The 25,883-nt window shown below is 43.2% G+C and overlaps 1 protein-coding gene across 1 annotated transcript; it reads left to right on the plus strand.

Moving 5' to 3' along the window:
• Positions 1-899: 899 nt before the first annotated feature.
• Positions 900-7,308, plus strand: LOC111073815. Its single transcript, XM_022366321.2, has 2 exons — positions 900-969; positions 6,407-7,308. The coding sequence occupies exon 2, from the start codon at positions 6,438-6,440 to the stop codon at positions 7,146-7,148; it is 711 nt and encodes a 236-aa protein (XP_022222013.2). The 5' UTR covers positions 900-969; positions 6,407-6,437; the 3' UTR covers positions 7,149-7,308.
• Positions 7,309-25,883: the final 18,575 nt, after the last annotated feature.

Genomic DNA, 25,883 nt, shown 5'->3' on the forward strand with positions numbered 1-25,883 from the left:
ATTTCTTCATTCTGGCTATAATTATGATCCGATCTGATTCAGATCCGGAAATCTGGTAGATATGGTCATTCTCTATGATACTGCGTTTTTAGTTTTATCGTATCGTTAAAATTGTGGATGCCACAGATTTTCGTCCTTTGTGGGGGCGGAAGGGGGCGGGGCGAAATTTTGAAATACACTTGTAGCAGTGTGATATCACATGAGTCTGGAAACAAAATTTGGTTCCTCTAGCTTTTATAGTCTCTGAGATCCAGGCGTCAAACAAGACGGACAGACGGACAGACAGACATGGCTCTATCGACTCGGCTATTAATGCTGATCAAGAATATATATACTTTATGGGGTCGGAAACGTTTCCTTCTCTGCGTTACACACATCCACTTTTACCACAAATCTAATATACCCCTTAACTCTTTTTGAGTACGGGTATAAAAATGATCATGGCCCTTGTCGTTACACAATAGAATAAGAGTAAATAAGTAGAAAACCAATGAAGTTATGTATGGAATGTAATGTAGTTCGTAAGGTTACGACATGAAGTCCCGCCACTGTAAATCATAGCAACATGCAACTACACGCCCGCAGCATAGCCGACAAGCGATGCGTGGGAATAAAGCAATCGTAAATTGAACTTCGTCTCGCACGGTTTATTTCTTGATCGCCTTTTATCTCCGCCCACAGCTCTGGTCTCTACTACTAATTCCCGCGTCTCAAGCCTAAGTAAAGGCATCAAAACATAGTTTCGAATTTTCTACATGGCGCCCGAGCAGGGACTTTGGGATTAGTTTTCGTTTTAAATCGTTGTTCGACCAGAACGCTTTTCGCGAGTTAAAGCCGCGAAAAAACCGCCAATCGACAATCCAGAAGGAAGATCACGGAATTGGAGACCGCCATCCACACCTACAACCGAAGCAGAACATGGACATTGAGTTGCCAACGCCCAGGGAAGTGGATTCATCCGACGACCAGGTAACAATGCCAAAGCAATAGTGGCTAAAATAATAGCGTTTAATACCTATTGGCTTGGCATTGAACAGTATTGTACATACATTCACCTACCGTTTAACTATTCGTGAGAGCTGGGTAGTTCGGGAAGAGTATTAGAAGGCGCCAACGACATAGTTTACCGCTCATTTCGCATTTGGTAGCATTATTTCGCATTTCGTTTCGTTCGCTGAGAAAACATTGACCCTTGCAGCGGTAAACTAATTTTCGCGCTCTTTAATGTACAGCATACGGTTCTCTTAAGTTTACGTTCGTGCAGTACCCTCGTCGTAACTTTGCTCCCGCAGCTTCGTGGTTATCCAACTCTCTAACTGGTGTCGCCCAGCTTGTCGTTTGTGACGAGAGCTGATCATCCGCTCTTATATTGTGCCAATCAATTGAAACATCGTTCGCCACTTCGTTTTGGGTCGAACGCTGTTCTAATTTAGGTATTTGTGTGCGCTTTGACATCTAATTTTCTAGCTGGTGTCGCCGAGCTTGTCGTATGCGCGAGAGAGCTGATCATCCGCTCTTATATTGCGCCACTCAATTAAACATCGTTCGCCACTTAGTTTTCGGGTCGAACGCTGTTCTAATTGGGAGTCGAGTGCGTTGCGCGCATTAGAATTGCGTTTGCTTATTGGTTCGAACTTGGTTCGAGCTCAGTGTGTCGAGCCAAACTTGATGTTGGTTGCGTACGCTTAGCTTAGCGTTGCGCGCATTGGAACTCCAGACGTCCGTTTCGTAGGGGATCGAACGTGGGTCGAGTTTGGTTCGCCGTGACAGAGCTCGGTTGCGTTTGTTGCGTTTTTGTCTGTTCTAACTGTTGCAGTCGTTGTCGCATCGAACCTAATACGTTTATACGTGGGTACTTGAATACTTTTGCCGTACTGTCAAACATTGTTCTCATTGAACGCAGTGCATTTCCTCAGGTTATCGTCGCCTTCGCTTAGCAAGTTTGAAGTTTAGAAGTTAGGAACAGCCAACGTTGGTAATTTAATCAACATGTCTAAAGATCATGATGAAGAGAAGGCAACTGGGAGCGGAATGTGTGGAAGCACGAAGCTCACAAAATTGTATGTGAGGTTGGAGAAGATAAGCGAAGATATAAATCGAATGAGGATAGCATTTGAGGAGGGTTCAATTTCGCTGGATCCATTACAAATCCAATGTCGTTTGGAAATATTGAACTCCTATATTGAAAAAGCAATGGCACTGCAGTCCGAGATCGATGTACTAGACCCAGATAATTCAGATAGGGCGGCGTTGGAAGAAACGTGTGTGATCACAAAGGCTCTGTACATGTCGGCAGCGACCAACAGATCCCCTCAACCATACATGAATTCAGCACCCACACACCACCACTCCAATTTGCCAAAATTGAAGTTGCCGAAGTTCAGCGGCAAGCATGCGGATTACAAACAGTTTATTAGTCTGTTTGAAAGTTTGGTAGATTCCGACCCGTCGTTGTCCAATATAGAGAAGTTCAACCATCTCATATCGTGCTTGTCCGATGAAGCCTTGGGAACCGTTAAGGCGTTCCAAATGTCAGATGCCAACTATCCAAAGGCGTTAGAAAGTTTGAAGAGGGTGTACGACAACAAGTGCTTAATATTCTTTGAGACACTTGCCCAGTTGTTTGACATTCCTGCCGTAACCAAGCCGTCAGCGTCTGCATTGCGATCAACTATAGATACAGTGTCAGCCATTCTTGAGTCGCTTTTATCGTTGGGAGACGAGCGAGAGGTTGCTAACGCCATGATAATACATCTGGTGTTATCCAAGGTGGACCCATACACAAAAACAAAGTATGAGGAGCAGCTTAACTACGATGAGCTCCCTTGCTGGTCGGATTGTGCGAAAATGTTGAACCGCCGGTACCAGCACCTTTCAGCAGAGGAGTCATCCAAAGCGAGAGGCAAACCAAAGTTTGACATGCCGTCGACCAGCAAGAAAACCAGCAGATCGTCATTTTCTTGCGCGAGGGCCGAAAAGTCGATCGACCCCAAGTGTTTATATTGCGGCGCCAACCATTCGATCGGAAACTGCCAGGGATTTGGGGCAATACCCGTCTTGGAGCGTTTCGAGTTCGCAAAAGGCAAGCAATTATGCATTAATTGCCTCCAATCTGGACATAGGGTATCTCAGTGCACATCCTCTAAGTGCAGAGTTTGTTCACAGAGGCATCACACCCTCTTGCATAGATACGCAGCTCAGAGCGCAGATTCAGAAAGTCAGGCAATAGGAGTACAAGCATCGTCCCATCCTGCGCAGGTGAAGCAGGCATCCAGTGAGCCCGAGCATGTCATCCTTGCCACAGCAGTGGTAAGAGTTCGGGACAGATTTGGCCAAGTTCACTTAGCAAGAGTGTTGTTGGATTCGGGTTCACAGGTCAATTTCATGACAGAAAGTCTAGCGCAATCGCTAAGGTTGGCAAGGGTCAACCGTTGCCTGACAGTGACATCTGTAGGCAAGTCAAGCTCGGTGTCGAGGAGTGAAGTCTCGACGACAATATACTCCAGGTTAAATAACCATAGTTTCGTAGCAGATTTCTGGGTTCTTAGCAGCATTACCAATCAGCAGCCTGACAGAAGTCTGCCCATTAAGCAGTGGAAAATTCCTGCGAATGTGGAGTTGGCAGATCCAGCATTCCATCGACCTCAAAGGGTAGATATGCTGATTGGAGCAGACTCGTTCTTCGATCTGTTGTGCACAGGCCAAATAAAACTGGGTGAAGGGGCACCATTGTTGCAAAAGACCCTTTTAGGTTGGGTAGCTTCAGGTCGGTGTAGCAAGCTTCTGACTGGAGAAGCCGCTTGCTGCGTCGCAACCTACTCACCGGAAGAAGACTCTCTATCTCAAATGGTCGAAAGACTGTGGGAGATAGATGCAACGCCAGAAGAAAAACATGCTCAAACAAATTCGGCAGAGCAGCTGGCATGCGAAGAGTTTTTCAAAGCCAATGTCTGCAATTTACCGACCGGAAGGTTTCAAATACCGTTGCCTTTCAAGACAGACCCAGTATCGTTGGGGTCGTCCTTCGAGGTCGCAAAACGTCGTTTCTTATCGTTAGAGCGACGAACGTTAAGAGAGAGTGAGCTGAGAGACATGTATCTCAGTTTCATGAAAGAATATATCGAGCTATGTCTCCGACAGACAACGCGATTCCGCCAGGACCACATTATTTTATACCACACCAGTGCGTCCTGAGGCCTGATAGCAGTTCCACCAAGCTTCGAGTCGTTTTTGACGCGTCGAGCAAGACCACAACTGGGTGGTCATTAAACGATTTACTTATGGTGGGACCTACTATTCAGAGGGAATTATTTTTATCACTCGTTCGATTTCGGGTGAATCGGTATGCTTTAACGGCAGACGTTTCGAAAATGTATAGGCAAGTGGATGTGGCCGTAAAAGACCGGAATTTCCAACTCATCGTGTGGCGAGAACATCCCACCGATCAATTGCAAATTTTTCGGTTGAACACAGTTACCTATGGTACTTCCGCAGCACCTTTCCTTGCCATTCGTTGTTTGCACGAGCTCGGTGTACGCCACAGAGACACCCACAAGAAGGGTTCTGAGGTGATCTGCAGTGATTTTTATGTAGACGACATGCTGACAGGAGCCGATGACGTAGACACGCTGAAGTCGATTTGCGATCAGGTGTCTGAGATTCTTGGCTGCGGAGGGTTTCAGCTTTCGAAATGGTTTTCGAACCATCCAGAACTAATGGATGGAAACAATGAGGAGAAATCCCTATCATTCAATGATGCCGATTCGACCAAAACATTGGGGATGAGGTGGAGTCCAAGAACAGATACGTTCCGGTATCACTTGGAAGATAGCTTCACAAACTTGAATCCGACTAAGCGCACCATTCTGTCAATTAGTGCTCGACTGTTTGATCCGCTTGGGCTACTTAGTCCAATCAGCATAACAGCGAAAATTTTCCTCCAGAAGCTGTGGCAGCTTCAACTGGATTGGGATGAAGCCATCCCAATGTCACTGCATACAAGCTGGGAGAGGCTAAAGCTAAACTTGTGTGGTCTTGAAAAAATAGCCGTGCCTCGGTACGTTATGGCTAGTGGGTGCTCGTCGATTCAAGTGCATGGCTTCGCGGACGCGTCTAGTCAAGCGTATGGGTGCTGCATTTATGTGCGAGCGCTTTTCGAAGGTCAAACGTACGTTCGATTGATCGCTGGGAAAGCAAGAGTAGCTCCCCTAAAAACAAAGACCATCCCGAGGCTCGAATTGTGCGCCGCAGCGTTATTGGCGCAATTTTGGGCCTACGTAAAGCAAGTTTTGGAAAAGTGTCGAATCGAGAGCGTATTTTTCTGGACGGATTCAGAAATAACGCTACATTGGATTAAAACCCAACCGTCGTCACTTGCAGTATTTGTCTCAAATAGAGTAGCCATGATTCAGGAGCTATGTCAGGGCATTACGTGGCGTCATGTCCCATCGCTGTCGAATCCAGCGGACTTGGCGTCTCGCGGATGCGAAGTGCCTGAGCTCCTGGAGTCCATATGGCTAGAAGGTCCGAAATTTTTATGTGAGCCTGAGCATTGTTGGCCAGAGAACCCGCATTTTAACATCCCAGATGATGTGAAGAACTCCGAGGCGAAACGGTCCGCCCAGGTTCTAATTGGCGTTGCGAACTCATTTTCAAATGAAATATTTTCTCGTTTTTCGTCGTACCCCAAATTAGTTCGAGTTTTTGCGTATGTATACCGATTTGCTAATATCGGCAAGAACAAGGAACATTACAGGGAGCTAACTGCAAAGGAGTTGCAGCAATCGTCTCTAAAATTGATGGAGCTGGTTCAGCGAAGCGTCTTCTCTGAAGAGTTTAAGAAGCTGAAGAAAGGGAATACGCTGCAACCGAGCCTGCAGATGATGGCCCCTTTTATCCAAAAAAGATCAGAGGAGGGGCGATCGTTTACACTGATCAGGGTCGGAGGAAGGCTGTTGCATGCTCCAGTGCCAATAGAGGCTAAGTTTCCGGTTCTACTTCCCGCCAAGAGTCAATTCGTCGAACTCTATTTAAGGAACCTGCATTTTAAAAATTGTCACGCCAATGCAAAGACATTAGTAAGTTTGCTGAGACAAGAGATTTGGCTAGTAAATGCACGGCGAGAATGCACTCGCATAGTGAGGAGATGCATCCACTGTTTTCGATACAAACCTAAATTGATGGGTCAGATTATGGGGAATCTTCCAGCAGACAGGTTTAGGGAAGGTCGTCCGTTCCTGATTTGCGGGGTAGACTTTTGTGGTCCCATCAACGTCTCGCTTCGGATTCGAGGTCGTCAGCCGCTCAAAATGTACATCGCGGTATTTGTGTGTTTCGCTTCGAAGGCCGTCCATTTAGAGCTTGTCCCAGACCTGTCGACTAATTGTTTTCTTTTATCTCTAAAAAGCTTCATCGCAAGACGTGGCGTTCCGCTGAGGATGTATTCCGACAACGGGACAAATTTCGTCGGAGCCCGGAACGAGCTGCAGAGGCTTCAGGAAGCGTTCGAGGAGCAGCAGTCCAGCCTGAGGACGTTCGCAGCGGAGCAAGGGATGGAGTGGAAATTCATCCCCCCGCGAGCACCGCACTTCGGCGGTTTATGGGAGGCGGCAGTCAAGTCGGCAAAGCTCCTGATCGTGCGGCAGGTCGCGGACGCCGCGCTCACCGAGAGCGAGGTGAGGACCGTGTTGGCCGAGGCCGAGGCCATCATGAACTCCAGGCCGCTCACTCCAGCCAGTACGGATCCGAACGACGGAGAGGTGCTGACGCCAGGCCATTTTTTAATCGGCCAGCCCCTTCGTTCGCTGCCGCAAGAGTGCGAGCCAGACGGACGGAGCAGCGGTACCACCTTTACCAAGAGGTGGCAACTACTCTCAGAGCTCAAACGACGGTTCTGGCAGGCTTGGTCGAAGGACTACGTCCACAACCTGCAAGCACGCAGCAAATGGCAAACCCCAGAGGCCAACATCGAGGTCGGCGCCATGGTGGTGGTCCACAACGACCATACGCCGCCGCAGCGGTGGATCACCGGCAGGGTCACCAGCGTCGTCGTGGGAGCAGACGGCAAGGTCAGGGTGGCAGAGGTGCGAACAGGAGGGGGCGTGATTAGACGCCCGATCCATAAGCTGGCACTTTTGCCGATATGTTGAAGCCCGACGTGCGGTCGTTCAAGGCGGCCGGAATGTCGTTACACAATAGAATAAGAGTAAATAAGTAGAAAACCAATGAAGTTATGTATGGAATGTAATGTAGTTCGTAAGGTTACGACATGAAGTCCCGCCACTGTAAATCATAGCAACATGCAACTACACGCCCGCAGCATAGCCGACAAGCGATGCGTGGGAATAAAGCAATCGTAAATTGAACTTCGTCTCGCACGGTTTATTTCTTGATCGCCTTTTATCTCCGCCCACAGCTCTGGTCTCTACTACTAATTCCCGCGTCTCAAGCCTAAGTAAAGGCATCAAAACATAGTTTCGAATTTTCTACAGCCCTAATCTACCATATATTTTAATAAAACTTTGCCAATCCAAAGAACCACTTCGATTTTTAATAGATACTGGCGCATCTATTTCATTTATTGACCCATCATTAATACCGAACCATGATCATATAGAACTCAATATTCCAGTAACCATAAAAACAATTCTCATCACACATTATATACGTAAGAAAACTTACATTCCACTTTTTAACGAATTTAATGACAGACAACAATTCCAATTAATGCTATTCCACTTTCATGAATATTTTCATGGATTAATTGGAATGGATATTTTAAAACAAGTGGGAGCCATCGTTAATATTCCAAAACAAACTTTACGAACAAAAAATTTCGAAATCACTTCACATCAACAATTTAATTCAGCTACTGAACTACATATAATCGATGAAGAATCAAAGGCTCTTGTTCGATTGTCAGTTAGTATTCCCAATGGTGTGTTTATCTGCGACAGCATAAAAATTAACGAAAATTTAATCATCTGCGGAGGGTTGTATAGAGCACAGAATGGACATAGTCTAATGGAAGTAGTAAACTATTCAGAACAGAAGCAGAAATTATTTCTAGATTCACAATTAAAAGTAGACGAATTCTTTGAATCTGATTACTTTGAATCAAATCCCCTACCAAATATAATAGCACCAAGCAATGGTGACACAAATGATAACTTTAAACTATTAAGGACAGAACACCTTAATGACGAAGAAAGATCAACCTTAAAAAATCTTTGCAAACAATTCCCAAAGTTGTTTTATGAAGAAAACGCTCATCTCTCATTCACAAATCTAGTCAAACATAAGATTAAAACCACAGACGAAATTCCAATATATACAAAACCTTTTAGATATAGTCGAATTGAATCCCAATAAATACAAAATCATATAAATAAACTGTTAGACCAAAATATTATCAAGCATAATCACAGTCATTGGAGCGCTCCCGTGTTTCTAGTATCAAAAAGATGGATGCATCAAACAAAAAGAAGTGGAGATTAGTCGTAGATTATAGAAAATTAAACGAAAAAACTGTTAAAGACAAATACCCAATGCTTAACATTAACGAAGTTTAAGATAAGATCGGTAGAGAAAAATATTTAACGGCACTAGATCTAGCTAGCAGGTACCATCAAGTGGAAATGGAACCTACAGATACGATAAAAACCGCTTTCTCAGCAGAAGGCGGACATTTCGAATTCATTTGTATGCCATTCGGCTTGACTAACGCCCCAGCCACGTTCCAAAGAGTAATGGATAATGTCCTAGCAGATCTAAACGGAAAATGCTGTCTGGTTTATCTAGACGATATAATAGTTTTTTCACCTTCGTTACAGGAACATAATACACACTTAGTGCAGATATTCGAAAAATTATCCAAAGCCGGGTTTAAACTCCAACCAAATGAGTCCGAGTTCTTTACAAAATATATAGAATATCTGGGACACATTGTTTCGAAAGAAGGTGTTAAACCCAATCCAAAAAAAATTGAAACCATAAAAGCATTTCCAATGCCAAAAACAAGAAAGGAAATAAAGTCATTTCTTGGCCTACTGGGTTATTACAGAAAATTTATTCAGGACTTTGCAAAGATAACAAAACCACTGACCCAAAAATTAAAAGGAAAAGCAGCAGTAAAAATCGATGAGGAATATGAAAGAGCTTTCAAAAAATGTAAGACCTTGCTATGCAATGAACCTATCCTGCGTTACCCAGATTTCACTAAACCATTTATTTTGACTACGGATGCTATTAACGTAGCCATTGGTGCCGTATTGTCACAGGGTGGCATAGGATCAGATAGACCGGTGTCATTTGCTAGCAGGACCTTGTCAGATACTGAACTAAATTATTCCACGGTAGAAAAGGAAATGCTAGCTATAATATGGGCTAATAAATACTTCAGACCATATCTTTTTGGGCAAAAGTTTACTATAAGGACGGATCATAGACCATTAACATGGTTAATGAATTTTAAAGAACCAAACTCGAAATTAGTTCGTTGGAAACTAAAACTTCTAGAATATGATTATAAATAGAATATACGAAAGGGTCACAAAACACAGTCGCCGACGCATTAAGTCGTGTATCAATAGACATTAATATGCATAGATCAGATACAGCAAAAAAATTAAACGAAATAAAAGTATCTGATAGCCCATTGAACGAGTTCAACATCCAAATAATTTTTAAGACTGATAAAAATTCAAAAGTAGAATTGGTGACACCTTTTAAAAACAAATACGAAGAATATTTACAGAACAAAATTATACCATAGAAAAATTTGTAAAGATATTAAAAGACATTCTAAAAGCTAACAGAATTTACGCAATATTAGTTTCTGATATGGAATTGAGTAAATTAAAGAAGCATATACAAAATATTTCGCAAGTACAGAGTTGTATAAATTAGTTCGATATAAATATATGCTGAAAGATATAAGTTCAACTGAGGAACAGGAATTAGAAATAAATAAATATCACACAAATTCTAATCACAGAGGCATTGAAGAAACATATAATCATCTTTAAAGAACAATTTATTTCCCCAAATGAAACAAAAAATCTCACAAGTAACACTAGTCAACACTAGAATTAGGCTGTGGCCCAAAATATAGATTCTTATAGATTTCAGGGTTTAAATTTTTTTAACGAATAATGTTTTTTTTTTCGTGTAGTTTTTTTTTTAAGAATTTTTTAAAATCTGGTATTTTTTGTTTGTTTTTTTTCAGAGGTAGTGCCCCTGTTTTCACATAACTTAAGTAGCTTATATCTGCTTGCATAGATTTTTGCAGTTCCGAAAAGCTGACAACTGCAGCTATAAATTGTATCTTTGTATCTGCAGCTTACCGCCTGGAAAATATTAAGCTTTCAAATTCAAATTTCATAATTTTTTTCGGCGTCGTTTAAGGTATTGCTTATAGGAAACTATGGATAAACGGTCAATTTGGAGCCGTTTGACCAAAACAACTCAAAAATAATTTTGTCTGAAATTAATGTTTCTTTTCACATAACTTAAGTATCTTACATCTGGTTGCATAGAACTTTTCAGTTCGTTAACCAAACGTCAAAAGTGAAAAAATAAACAAAAAATACTTTTTGGAAGGTTGCGGGCCCAACTGCCAATTGGAAACAAAGCAAACGAAAAGGGGTTGCAATTTTGGTAAAAAGTATTTTTTGTCTATTTTTTCACTTTTGAGGTTTGGTTAACGAATTTTAGCTCCACCGTTTATCCATAGATTCTAATGAGCAAAACAATAAAACCAGAAATGTTGGCCGAGAATTATTTTTTGTTTGACTTTTCCCGAGTTTTTAAAGTCAAAATTAAAAAAAAAAAAATACCGCAAAAAATGATGAAATTTGAATTTGAAAGCTTAATATCTTCCAGGCGTTAAGCTGCAGATACAAAAGGTCTGGGTCGGATTTATAGCTGCGCCTGTCAGCTTTTCAGAACTGCAAAGTTTAATGCAACAAGATATAAGATACTAAAGTTATGTGAAAAATAGAAGCACTACCTCTGAAAAAAAACAAGAAAAAAAATACCAGATTTTAAAAATTCTTTAAAAAATAATGACACCATAAAAAAAAAACTAAAGTACTACAACAAATTTTAAATCCCGAAATCTATCAGAAAAAGTCATTTTGGTTCACAGCTTAAATCAAAAGTTCAATTTTGTCGAGTAGTGTAATTAATAATTGTGAGCTTTGTCAAACACTCAAATACGACAGAAGACATCAAAAAATCAAATATCAGGAAACTGAATCGCCTCCATACCCGTTAGCAATAGTTCACATTGACCTTTATTTTATTAACGGAAAAATTCTGTTAACAGTAATAGATAAATTTTCAAAGTTTGCTACTGGATACACTATCCCTTCCAGGGACTGTCCAAATGTAACAAGAGCACTTAGGAATTTTCTTACTACACACGGAATTCCAGAAAAACTTGTCTGTGACCAAGGCGCAGAATTTTCTGGAAAAATCTTTAGGGATTTCTGTGACCAATATAATATACAGCTTCATGTTACTTCATTTCAACAATCATCGAGTAATTCTCCAGTAGAGAGACTACATTCCTCATTAACAGAAATTTATAGGATTATTTTAGCCAACAAGAAAAACAAGAAGCTAACTATACTCAGCAACAAAAATGACACCATACGAATTATTTACAGGACGGACACATACATTCAACAGGGAATTAAATTAAATTCAATAACGAACACGAATTCCTTAGCGAACTAAATGAATTTAGGGAAAAACTTTACAACAAGGTCCAGCAGGATAATCAGAAACAAAAAAATATTAGAACATAGTGTTGAGCTAGCGAGCTTTTTCACTAGCGTAGTTTTGCGATATGTTTATTAACGAGACAATGGTTGTTTAGGTTAAATATGGTTTATTGTTGTAAACAGTATGAAGGCGATACAGAATCAAAGAGATAGCGAAAGGTTCGAGTTAGATTGATGACGAGTCGGTTGGAGAGTTAGCTGGATTCAAGACGGGGTCAGATTGTAGAAGCGGGGGTCGGTACAAGACGGTGTCGGATTGAATAGCTCGATTCCAAGACGATGTGCAGTGGTTGCTAGATCCAGACTAATTCAAAGGGCAGGCGGGCCGAATTGCCCGTGCCCTAATGCGAGCGAGAGAGCGACAGATCGAGAGAGTGATAGCGAAAGGCGATAGAAAGAAGAGTGTGAGTTGAAGACGCGAGAGAATGGCGGCATAGGCTGCTGCCGTGCGGGAGCATGAATATGTACATATGTATGCAGATGACAAAGTTAAGCAGTGGGCAGTAGAAATGCTGAACAATAATAGATATTTACTCTACTGCTGCACCACTGACTATGATCTACTGATATTTGGCTGCGTAACCAAACACACAGAAACTAAATAATGAAAGGAATGAACCGATACCGACACAAGAAAATGACATAATTTTCAGGAAAGAAAACCGAAGAAACAAATTGACTCCCAGGTTTACCAAACGCTTAGTATTAGAAGACAAAGGACCGACATTAATAACGAATAACAAACAAAAATTACACAAATAAAAAGTTAAACGATTGAACAAAAAAAAATAATACATAATCATATAAACATACAATACATATACAGAATTATTACACAGAAGATCGATGTAAACATACACTTACTAACCCATATCATATTAGGTTTCCTGAACATTAATGAATTCTTACATTTACCGAAATACACATACATATCTTATATAAACTAACCAAATAAATATTATTAATTAAAAATATATATTTATCTATTTATATATTCATATTGGTCTCGACACTATCACATTGGGAGAATTTCTAATCATAATCTTCAAAAGAAACAACATCGTATTGGAACTAAAGGAAAGTTCATCAAGTTTTCGTTCCGACCAATCGTTCCCTCTGGCCATCTCTTCAATCCAGGGGGGGAGGAGTTACATGCTACACTCTTCCCGAGATGTCTCCAGCCAATACCTTCTAAGCTAATGTCCAACGAGGACACTATAAGAAGACCCCACTGTAAAGTTGTTGGCTAGAGTTGCCTAAACAATTGGTTAGAGTTGCCTAAACAATAGACATACATAAAGCCAAAACGGAGACACCGATGACATAAGAAGGAATGGTGGAAAAGAGAGAGAGAAGAAGAGAAAGGAAGAAGCCCAGGTGTTCAACTTCTGACATTCATTCGATTGTCGACAGCAGAACGGACCAGAGACTAATAAAAGAGTCTCCACAAAAAGTCAAAAATTTAAAATAAAAAAGAAAACCAATTTACAAATTGCTGCTGCTTCTTTGGGAAAAACCATCCAATTACATAACTCAGGCACTTGTTGTTTTATTGCCTGTGTGACAACATCAGTAAGAAGGGTAATCAACTCCTCGCGCTCGGCCATGTTTCTATTCTGTTGATGCTGTTCTTGTCCCTGCATCTGTATCTGTTGCTGTCTTAATTGTCGGTCAGCTTCCTGTTCCTGTTCTAAACTTAGTACTGGTATTTTAATAAGTCCGTTTTGCCAAGCTATTAGCCTTGTTATTTAATACGGAAACAAATGAATACTTATTTTCTTTGGAATAGTTTTATGAAGTTATTAATATAAAGTAATGAGATGGTATAACGTAGTAGAATTATCTTATTATCTTATTCTTATTATCTTATCTTATTATCTTATTATCTTATTCTAGATTTTATTGAATGTGAATGAGTTATGCCAGTTTTGCAAATTTTAGTTAATGGTACAAAGATTTTGAATTTTGTTTTTTTGCAGTTATTATAATGGATTTAAATTTGTATGATACGTCGTTATAACGACATTAATTCTTGTGTTTCTCTTTGTTTCAACAATGTTTCTTCGCGGCGTCTCGTTTTGAATTTGTACGAGCTTAACTTATTGTTTGTTCAGGTGTTAGTATAGCTAGCTTAGGGAAAGTTTGTTGCGATGGCCACTCTTATTGACGATCCGGATGCTCTCCCGTGTATCCTCAGATGATTCTTACTAGGGATCCTGTGATTCGTACGTTTTGCCAAGATTTCCTGCGGACGAACCTTGCAGGATGTGGACAGTTCTTCTAGAACAATTAAGTTCTGGATTGAACAACTTAGTACTTCAGTTTAGGCTGACCGCAACAGTTGGCGGGAGTCGGCACAAAATGGCTCAACTATTTTTGGACCGACGAAAGATCACTACGTATAGGCGTTTTGTTATGTTGTGTAATCGCGCGCTTAGAAAACTTTTTGTTCTTTCGGGCGTCGCCAGGTCCCTGTTCGGGCGCCACTTAAACCTTTTTTGTTTTATTTAACAGTTCTTTTATTATCTCTTTGAGGGATAGCTTAAGACTAAACTCGTGGCCCTAAGCTCGGCTCTTTTATAGAAATGCGAATGGACAACGTGTTCAGGTCGTACGAAATGCACAGCGCACATTTATTTTCGTTTATCCTATATATATATGCGAATTCCCAATATGACCGATAAAATACCGGCCAGGAGAAAAATTCCGTCTGTTCTTAATTCACCGATTTTTCGTTTTGTTTTGGTATAATAAAACATACCTCTGTTATCTACATATACATATACAATGTATATTCTACATCTAACATGTAGATTGTACATGTATTATTTAAATTCTACATCTCCTTCGCTAGGGGTTGCTCGCGCACTGAACGCGGCAGAGTGTGCGAGCGAGAAAGAGAATCAGTAGCGTGTTTCATGCTGGGAGAGACGGGGGAAGCATCTGAAAATAAATTTCTTCATTCTGGCTATAATTATGATCCGATCTGATTCAGATTCGGCAATCTGGTAGATATGGTCATTCTCTATGATACTGCGTTTTCAGTTTTATCGTATCTTTAAAAATGTTCCTGCCACAGATTTTCGTCCTTTGTGTGGGCGGAAGGGGGCGGGGCGAAATTTTGAAATACACTTGTAGCAGTGGGATATCACATGAGTCTGGAAACCAAATTTGGTTGCTCTTATAGTCTCTGATATCTAGGCGCTCAACAAGACGGACAGACAGACAGACGGACAGACAGACATGGCTATATCGACTCGGCTATTGATGCTGATCAAGAATATATACACTTTATGGGGTCGGAAACGTTTCCGTAATTGTAAACTATTATCTGTTTAAAGATTAAACAAATCATAAGCTCACTTATACACTGACTGAGTCCGCATATAAAAGATGAGTCGCGGACACTGCGACTCACAACGTTCCCTCTCGCTTATAAATATCTGACGCTAACATCTAACATCTGACGCAGCCCGATTTGGTTATCGATACATCGGAATAAAATCTGTTACACATAACAGAGGCAACACAACACTAAATTGTGCGCTTACAGGGATATGAGATAATAAAACATATCGAAAAACATTTTTGAAAACGGCAGTACCTTAAAACGAAAACAAACCGTTTTAGTTGAAAACGCAAACATAGGTGAACGCCGCCGGATTTATATGGTATTTAAATTGATGTACAACTTACGCGGAATTTTTTATCGCTTCACATAGGGAAGAAGGCATCGTGAATTCTGAAATATATAAATGAAAATGTTAAAAATTTTCAGAGTTTTAAAATAAATTTGGCATGAGATATATTTGAACTTATGATTAATGTACATGGTTAGGTAAGGTAGAGGCTGTGTCAGGCTTACAAGGAACCTGACCAGTTTCGTCCCGTTGTGGTACCGCTTGGATCTTTTTCAATTCTCCCTTGTGAAACGCGGTGTAAACAGTTATCCAATCTGGATGCTGGATTCAACCGTCCCTCCTCTTCCTCTTCTCTACAGAAACTATGTTGCCTTCAAACCCCTCCTGTCTAATAACAAATTGCTAAACTATCTCAGGAAGAGATTTGCGGCAGTTTTCCACGGTGGCAGAATTGCATGAAATCTCATTTAATGATTTCATCGCATCTTGGGTGTCGCTAAAAATGTTTAATTGAGTTGCTGAAACGGCAACTGCTTGAGTCTGGGATTAGGGCCCCTTCCGAGCCTGATAGTCCTACGTGCCAGTCTTCTCTATGAGAGATCACTATCTGTGTAATCCTTTGGAACGCAGCAATTAGCCAAACACTTGGTTAAGAAAGCGTCACAGCATGAGCTCTTCTTTTGAATGGATGTCCGATGTCTCTTTACTTTACTCTTACCATGTCCGTGTTAAAGTTCATAATATTCTTTGCATCCCTATTACACATAACACTATGAAACAGTGAAAACTCTGGCATCGAACGTGAGGCACGTATCCAACATCAGTACCAAGGTTCTTATTTTATCGAACTTGATAGCCGATAAATTTTTGTATTGAAGTAAATACTTGGATCTCCCGCGCTTAAGCTTGTAGTAGAAGCTTATGCATTTTCTTATGTGGACTTTGATTTTCAATCAAATCCACTTTGTTTATCAACAGCCACTTTAAATTAAATTAATGTTATTAATTAACCTTGCCCGTATTCATATTACTGCATCCTACCACTACCACTGAAATCTCTCCAAATAAAAGGGACTTCAATTAAATTTTATCATGTCAATCCTGGTGGTAAGATTCCTTGAATATTTTTTCAATAACAGACCTGCAGTCTTCGGCTTCGACTACGCTTTGAGTGATAAGGTCACATTACACTGGTCAACACGATTTTTCCTCAAGGAACAAAACCAACTTTTTATTAAAGATTTGGGGCTTAGAAATGGTTTGATGATATTTTTTTTTTCTATGGCAGAACTTTTTTTTGAAAAATTTTTGAAAACTGGTATTTTTTTTAAAGTAGTAGTAGGATGCAGTAATATGAATACGTGCAATTATGGAGCTCGAAGGAACAATACTAAATGCGATCGGTTAGAACGATTGATAACACTACTCGACAAAACCGAACTTTTTTGTTCCTCAAGGATCCAAACCGACTTTTTCTGATAGATATGGGGCTTTAAAATTTTTTAAAGAATTATGGTTTTTTTTCTATGGCAGAACTTTTTTTTGAAGAATTTTTGAAGTCTGGTATTTTTTTTTTAAGCTTTTTTCAGAGGTAGCGATAGTTTTTTTCACATAACTTTAATATCTTACGTCTGGTTGTACAGAACTTTGCTATTTTGAAAAGGTAATTAAAACAGCTAGCAGCTGAGCCCAAATACTTTGTGATTTCAGCTTACCGTCTGGGAAATATAAAGCATTGAAATGCAAAAATGATGATTTTTGTGGGGTATTTTTAACGAAATTTTGACATTAAAAACTCAGGAAAAGTCGAAAAAAAATTATATCTTGTGTCCTCTATTTTTTTGTGTATAGGTGCGTTAATTTGGCGTCGTTTAAGGTATCGCTCATTAAAATCTATGGAGAGACTTTGGAGCTAAAATTCGTTAACCAAACCTAAAATATGGAAAAAATGAACAAAAAATACCTTTTTGAAGGCGGCGGGCCCAACTGCCAATTGGGAACAAAGCAAACGAACAAGGCTTGTACATTTGGTACCTGATCGCGTTCCTTTGTTCTCAATTGGCAGTTGGGCCCGCCGCCTTCAAAAAGGTATTTTTTGTTCATTTTTCCCATATTTTAGGTTTGGTTAACGAATTTTAGCTCGCCCATAGATTTTAATGAGCGATACCTTAAACGACGCCAAATTAACGCACCTATACACAAACAAATAGAGGACACAAGATATAATTTTTTTTCGACTTTTCCTGAGTTTTTAATGTCAAAATTTCGTAAAAAATACCCCACAAAAATCATCATTTTTGCATTTCAATGCTTTATATTTCCCAGACGGTAAGCTGTAATCACAAAGTGTTTGGGCTTAACTTCTAGCTGTTTTAATTATCTTTCCAAAATAGTTCTTTACAACCAGACGTAAGATACTAGAGTTATGTGAAAAAAACAAGCGCTACCTCTGAAAAAAGCTTAAAAAAAAATACCAGTTTTCAAAAATTCTTTAAAAAAAAGTTCTGCCATAGAAAAAAAAAAAAATATCATCAAACCATTTCTAAGCCCCAAATCTTTAAGAAAAAGTTCGTTTTGTTCCTTGAGGAAAAATCGTGTTGACTAGTGTTATCAACCGTTCTAAGCGATCGCATTTAGTATTGTTCCTTAGAGCTCCATATTTTATATTTAGACTTATAGAACCACATGACAATCGACCAAATCGACCTTATTTTTTCCTTAAGTTACCAAACCAACTTTTTCTGATAGATTTGGGGGTTTAAAATTTTTTAAAGACTTAGGTGTTTGGAATCAGAACATGTTGGGCGACTATGTGTGGAATCTCATAATTAAATCTGATTCGAATGACATAGGAAGACAGCCAGAAAACTTAAATTATTTTAAAAATAGTAACAAGCAATAGCAAACAAAATGTATCCTTAATTTTTAAGGACGGTGATGCCTCCCCATGAGTGCAGGACAGTTGCAGAGAAGGTGCTGGATGCTCTCTATTTCCTCCTCGTCCCTGCAGCTGCGGCAGAAGTCATGGTGGGGCAGTCTGTACCTTGTGGCCATGCGGCCGATGACACAGTGCCCCGTTATAACTCCCGTCAGTGTTCGCACCCGACTCTTCCTGAAGCTTAGGAGAGTCTTGGTGCGTTTAAGGTCATAGTGGGGCCAGAGCGAGCGAGAGATCTCACAGTTGGGTGTGGTGTTCCACCTCCTGTCCGATCTCGTTCTGGCTCGGCCCATCATCTGCGAGATGATGTCTCGTAGTGGTCTCCTTATGTCGCTGACTGCGTCCGCCATTGGCTTGGCCGATCCAGTTCTGGCACACTCGTCCGCACTCTCGTTGCCCGCTATGTCGGTGTGACCCGGAACCCACGTGAGTGTGATTGAGTGCGCGCTGATCTGGTTTAGTGCGTCCACCGTATCACGTACGAGTCTGCTTGTGGTGTTGCAGGATACCAGGGCTTTGATGGCAGCTTGACTGTCAACGCAGATTGCTATGTTCCTCGGAGGTATCTCCAAGGTGTATACCAACTTTGCCGCTTGCCATACTGCATATATCTCCGCCTGGAATACACTGCACCAGTCTGGTAGTCTTAGGGATATGTTGGTTGCTAGTACTTCGGAGAAGATTCCAGCTCCTGTCCCTTCGGCCGTCTTTGACCAGTCGGTGAAAATGGAGAGCTCGTTCTGCCCCAGGACAGTGCTACTCTTCCATTTCTCCCTATCCGGTTTGTGTCCTTTAAAGTTTCTTTTCCATGAGAACTCTGAGACACAGTAGTCACTCCACCTGGCTGTTCCACTATCTTCCATACGGAGTATAGTGGCGTGGCCATAAGGCGATGGCTTGAAGAACTGCGCGGCTAATAGCCTAACGGCACTTGTCTCAGCCTTGCACTTAAGATGAAGGTCTATCGGTTCCAGGCCTAACATGGTGTCCAGAGCTGCCTGTGGGGTGGATTTGAGAGATCCGGTGACCCCAAGGCATGCTGTCCGTTGGACTCTACGGAGGTTCTCCAGGTGGGATTTGGTGTTAACCGCTTCCCACCATACCATGCCTCCGTATGTCAGGATGGGTCTTATTACCGCTGTATACATCCAATGGATGATGTGCGGCTGTAAGCCCCATGTTCGTCCAAAAGTCTTCCTACAGATGTAGAAAGCTGCCATTGCCTTTTTCTTCCTATCCTCCTTGTTTCTCTTCCAGGAGAGTTTGGAGTCAAGGATGACACCAAGATACTTGGCTTCGCTCGATAGCTCGAGTGTCGTTCCACCGATTGCTGGTAGTTTGAAACTCGGTATCTTATATCTTCGTGAGAACAGCACCAGTTCTGTTTTTTGAGGATTGACCCCCAAACCGTTCTGGCGTGCCCAGCTGGCGGTAGTGCCCAGTGCAGATTCTAGAAGGTCACTGATTGTGGGCAGAAATTTACCCGTTACCAGTATTACTAGATCGTCTGCATAGGCCGTAACCTTATATCCGCTCCTCCCCAGCTGAAGAAGGAGGTCGTTGGGGACCAGGTTCCACAGGAGAGGGGATATAACTCCCCCTTGCGGAGTACCTCGTGTGACCGTCTTTCTTGACGAGGAGGAGCCTAGATTGGCGCTTATCGTTCTGCTCCTGAGAACGCTGTCTAGCCATCCGGTTACCGTCGGGTGTGTACCAATCTTGGCCAGTGCGGCCGTTATTGACTCGATCCTGACGTTGTTGAAGGCCCCTTCTATATCTAGAAAGGCCGCCAAGGCATATTCCTTATAGCTTAGATTCTTTTCGATATGCCCAACAACTTCGTGTAGTGCGGTCTCAACTGATCTACCTTTGAGGTAGGCGTGCTGAGCTCCACTGAACACTTGTTTGTCTAGCTTGGTTCTTATATATAGATCCATTAGTCGCTCCATCGTTTTAAGCAAAAATGACGACAGACTGATGGGTCTGTAGTCCTTTGGGGAGATGTGGTTATCTTCCCGGCCTTGGGGATGAAGACCACTCTCACCTCCCTCCACCCATGGGGGACGTACCCAGTTAGGAGGCATCCTTCGAATATTTTCTTCAGCCATGGTAGTAGGTGCAGGCAAGTTGCTTGCAGCATGGCTGGTCGGATATCATCCGGTCCCGGTGACTTGTAGGGACTGAATGATTTAATGGCCCAGATAATCTTATCTGGTGCCATTATATTTCGTATGAGATCCTCGATTTCCTCTCCTGGATGATCCTCAGTGTCGTTGGTGGCGTTGGATTCGTCACCGGTGACATCTGAGCAACCCGGGAAGTGAGTACTCATGAGGAGCTCCAGGGATTCTTGGCTGCTCTCTGCGAAGGTACCGTCCTGGCTGCGGAGCAGGCCTGGTGTGGTGGGTGCCTTCGACAGTACGCGTCGAAGCCTTGAGGCCTCAGTGGTACCATCTATGGCATCGCAGAAGGCTGCCCATGATTCCCTTTTCGCCCTCCTACAGGTGTTTTTGTAGGTATTGAAGCTGCGGCGATACTCGTCCCAACTTTCCTATGTGTTTGTCACTTTTGCTTTATTGAAGAGTTTCCTCGACTCCTTTCTGACTTCGCTCAACTCCCGTGTCCACCACGGGTTGTGATTGGACTTTGGGGGTCGGCTGATCGGGCAGGATTTGAGAAACGCCATCTGTAGAGCATTAGTGACGGTCTGCGTAGCTTTCTCTAGTGCTTCCTTTTGAATTATGTCCCCTTCCGGTGGGTTAGGCAGCACCTTCTGTACGGTTGCGGAGAAGCGGTTCCAGTCTGTCCGCTTGGGATTGCGGTAGGCCTTGGGCCTCTCCTTGTTCCATTTGATGCTGTACACTATCCTGTAGTGGTCCGAAAAGGAACACTCACTGGACACGTGCCAGTCATCGATGGTAAGGGAGTCGCTATTCGAGGCCAGTGTTATATCTATAACCTCTGCACGGTTCCTGTTGCGGAAGGTGGGGTGGTCTCCCCGGTTGCACACAACAAGATTTGTGGACAGAATGTACTCGAACAGCGACTCTCCTCTAGAATTTGTGCCCGTACTTCCCCAGAGGGAGTGATGGGCATTCGCGTCACAGCCTAAGACAATATCAAGTCCCTCCCTCCGCGCTTGGTGGATCAGGGCCCTGACATCCTCCGAGGGTGGGTCTTCCTCTTCGTACGGCAGGTATGCAGAGGCTAGGTATAGGTTTTTCCCGTCCTCCCTCTCACATAGTGCCACCGTTAGGTCCGGAGTGCTGTACCTGGAAGAAAACAGAACATTAAGCTCGTTCCTTACCACGATACAGGTTCTTGGCTTACTCGCGGGGTGTGGCGTGAGAAGGCGGTATCCGCGACCGTTCAGTCCCCGAACCCTTTCATTTACGATCCAGGGCTCTTGGATGAAGGCCACGTCCACCGCCTTCTCCTCCATAAACCGCAGCAGGTCCGCCGATGGTACACTTGAGTGATGCAGATAAATCTGCACCACCTTCATGCTATTCCGGACCTGTCTCCAGGATCCGGTTCTGTGCCTTGATCAGAACGAGTGTGTCCTCATCCGCCTTAATCGGGGGAGGAATCCATACCTTCATGATCGTTCTCCTGGGAATCTGATCCGTCGGGACCACGCGGAGTGCCGCTCCTGGCCAAAGTTCACCAAAACCTTTGACCGTGGTTTTGAGAAACTCAAGAGTTTCTGCATTGCCACAGGCCACTGCTTTGGCTCCCTTATACCACTTGATACCCTTGAACTCGCAGACAAACGGGTTATCTGCGCGCACAATGGCATCCTTCATGGCGGTCAGGATCTCCGATTCTGCCTTCAGCCAATTGACGTCCGATATCTTCCCCTCTGGGTGACTTTGGTCGATGATGGCTACCTGCAGCTCGGCCGGCGATCCTAGGCTGGCCAGAATGTCATCTGGTTTCGCCTTCTTCGACTCGGAAGCTTTTGTGGAGTCGTCCGTTCTCTGTCGCTTGAACCTTGGCTCTCGACCAGTCGGTTCCACCGGTGCCTTCTGTACAGAGGGCGTTGGTGGTGCCTTGGCACTCGCCGTGTTCTGCGTCAGAGGTGTGGTCTTCCCCCTCTGCTTCCCGGACAACTTTTTCCCCTTTCTCCATCGCGCGTTCGCAGACGATGACTTTGAGGGTTGGTCCACCTTCGTCTTCGTGCCAGCTGATGCTGACGCTGAAGTCGACGGTTTGGGGTCCTCAGTCACCGCCGCGTGTGCGCTTGGGGGGGCTTTGTAGGTAGGAGCGACTCCGTTAAGCCGCTCGTACCTCCGCACGTTTTGCTCGTGCTTCTTCTTGAGGCTCCTTTCCCTCGCCGTCAGCGTATCGGGGGGTCTTTGGCTAATACCACGGTAGTATTTTGCCGATGCCCTGTATCCCGACAGCCGTTTGCGTAGGGTCTCAGCCTCCGTCTTCTCATCCGTCACAGGTAGTGGACCCGAGTCGACCTGGATGTTGGGAGCCGTGACTTGTGGCTCCGCCTTCTGCGGCTCCTCGTTGTATCCGAGTCGAGAGAAGGCGGTAGCCAACTCTGCCTCCGACACTGAGGGACCAGTGAAGACGAAGCTTCCGTCTGTGGTTCCCGGTTCCAGATCCTCTATCGTCCCTTTCTGTCTGCGGATCCTTCTGTTGCTTGTGGCATTACGCGATTTGGCAGCCAAGCACTCCACTGCCATCTCGGGTTTCCTGCAGTCACAGGATATCGACGCCGGGGGGCCTGCGCTCGCACCCCCAATCACCGCCGGTACTGGGTCTCCGACTCCCTGCACCTTAACTGTTTTTTCGTTATCGGACATTCCCCCATAACGGATGCGTTTTATCCCTACCGCCAGGGTGAACTACTTTTAGCTTCGGCGCTCCCCCATGACCTGCCCGGCTTGGGTGGCCCTTCTGGCAGCATTACGCTACCGCCGGTAAAGCTCTTGGGTTTCTTACGTTTACTAAGCCCCCTCATCGCGGCAAGATGGTAGTTCTCCGAGGGGGATATCCTACTCGATACACATTTTCCAGGGTGCACAACCATCGAGCCGGCAGACCCCCCCAGTGATGGCCCGGCAACATCAATGGCGCACATCCTCACAAAAAGGAACATCAGCTGGGCAATAAATAGCTTTAGTTCCTTCAAATCACCTGGTCCCGACCAGGTCATTCCGGCTCAATTACAATAAGCCGGAGACACAGCCATTAACTGGTTGCAATGCATCTTCAGAAAGATACTGGTAGTGGGAAAAATTCCTCACGCCTGGCTTAAGGCTAAAGTAGTCTTTAATCCCAAAGCTGGGAAAGCCTCACACTCAACCCCAAAGGACTGCAGGCCAATCAGTCTATCGTCCTTTCTTCTCAAAACCTTTGAGAGACTAGTCGGGCTACATCTGAGAACAACCATAAATCCTCAGTGGCTGTCAGGCGCACAACATGCATACCGAAAAGAAAAATCAACGAAAACGGCACGGAAAAGTGTTGGCATACGCGGACGATGTTGCCATCATCTTCTTGGGAAAATTCCCTCAAACACTTTGCGATCTAATGACTGCAAAGCTCACGCGACTGTCTGAATGGACAAAGTCACGAGGACTGGGAGTCAATCCCTCGAAAATGGAACTTGTATTGTTCACAACCAAATACAAAGTTCCTCCTCTCAACCCCCCAATACTAAACGGATGCATGCTCTCCTTCAGCGTCAATGCCATATACTTTGGGTTGGTAATTGACAAGAAGCTGTGTTGGAACCTGTATATCAAAGACAGAGTGAAGCAGGCCACGATAGCCCTCTACACTTGCAAAAAGGCCATTGGCTTGAATTGATGCATGAACCCAAGCATAGTCCAATGGATATACCTAGCAATAGTTAGGCCAATAATACTCTACGGAGTCGCTGTGTGGTGGCCTGCCCTATCAAAAAAGACCATTACTAAACAACTGGCCAAGGTACAACGAACTGCCGCCCTATGCATCAGTGGAGCCCTACGCACCACACCAAATGATGCGCTAAGTGCCATCCTATGCCTCCAGAGCCTAGACCTTGCAGGCAGGGAGCAGGCAGAAATGGCAGCAATTCGTCTGAGAGACTCCGACCAATGGGTGTCAGAGCACACCGGTCACGCATCTATCCTAAACGGAATCGAGATCGTCCCAACAAAAACGGACTACTGTGTTCCGAGGGAGTACATATATACTCCTTTTGAAATAATTATCCCCCACAGAGACAACTGGCTCGAGGGACCACCTGGCCCAAACGGAGCCATGCAAATCTTCACAGATGGCTCAAAACTGGACAATAAGGTCGGAGGGGGAATCTACTCTGAACAGCTAAGCATAAGACACGCTTTCAGGCTCCCAGATCACTGCAGTGTCTTCCAAACGGAAGTCATAGAGATCAATGAAGCTTTGAGTTGGCTTTGTGAAATTGCCAATACGGCAACTCATTTAAACATCCACAGTGACAGCCAAGCTGCGAACAAATCGCTAAATGCGATAACATCGAGCTCGGCTACCGTGGCAAACTGTCGCAAATCTCTCCACGAGATGGCTCACCAGTTTGTTATTAGCCTAATATGGGTACCTGGCCACGAGGACATTGAAGGCAACTGCATAGCAGATGAGCTGGCCAGAACTGGTACTACAATCCCCCTTCTGCAAGATAAGGAGGACATTCGTATGCCAATAGCCACTTGTAAGCACATTATAAAAGAGCACTTCAAGCTACTAACAGACAATAGGTGGCAAACTATACCGCAATGTCGCATAACTCGGCAAACATGGCCTAGTATCACAAAGAAGCGTACCACTGAGCTCTGCAAGCTCAGTAGAAAAAGGTGCAGCTCAGTCATACGCTCCCTCAACGCACACTGGCTAATAGGCACCCATGCTAACACCCATTTTTTTTATGTTGTAGTTTTTTTTAAAAGAATTTTTTTAAATCTTTTATTTTTTTGTTTGTTTTTTTTCAGACGTAGTGCTTCTATTTTTCACATAACTTAAGTATCTTATATCTGGTTGCATAGAACTTTGAAGTTCTGAAAAGCTGACAAACGCAGCTATAAATCCGACCCAAGCCCAAATATCTGCAGCTTAACTCCTGGAAGATATTAAGCTTTCAAATTCAAATTTCATTTTTAGTTTTAGATAGACGCATTAATTAGGAGTCGTTTAAGGTATTGTTCATTTAAATAATGAAATTTGAATTTGAAAGCTTATGGTGCCCCCAGTACAAAGTACACCAGGCCCGTATAGAATCAGTCCAGAAAAACTTTTTACTTTTTGCTCTGCGGGGCCTTAACTGGGATGCAGGTGTGAGACTGCCATCTTACCCTCGTAGATTGCTTTTAATAAACCTTCCAACCTAAGTTAGTCATAGAAAAATGTTTGGGGTGATTTTTATGCACAACCTGATCAAGGCTGAAGGAGATAGCTTTGCCTTGTTGAGCCGCATAAACTTCACGATGCCTATTAGATCTACTAGGAACTTTATTCTTTTGTTCCTTCCGCTTTGTAGAT

The sequence above is a fragment of the Drosophila obscura genome, unplaced genomic scaffold (assembly GCF_018151105.1).
Source record: "Drosophila obscura isolate BZ-5 IFL unplaced genomic scaffold, ASM1815110v1 contig_192, whole genome shotgun sequence".
NCBI lineage: Eukaryota > Metazoa > Arthropoda > Insecta > Diptera > Drosophilidae > Drosophila > Drosophila obscura.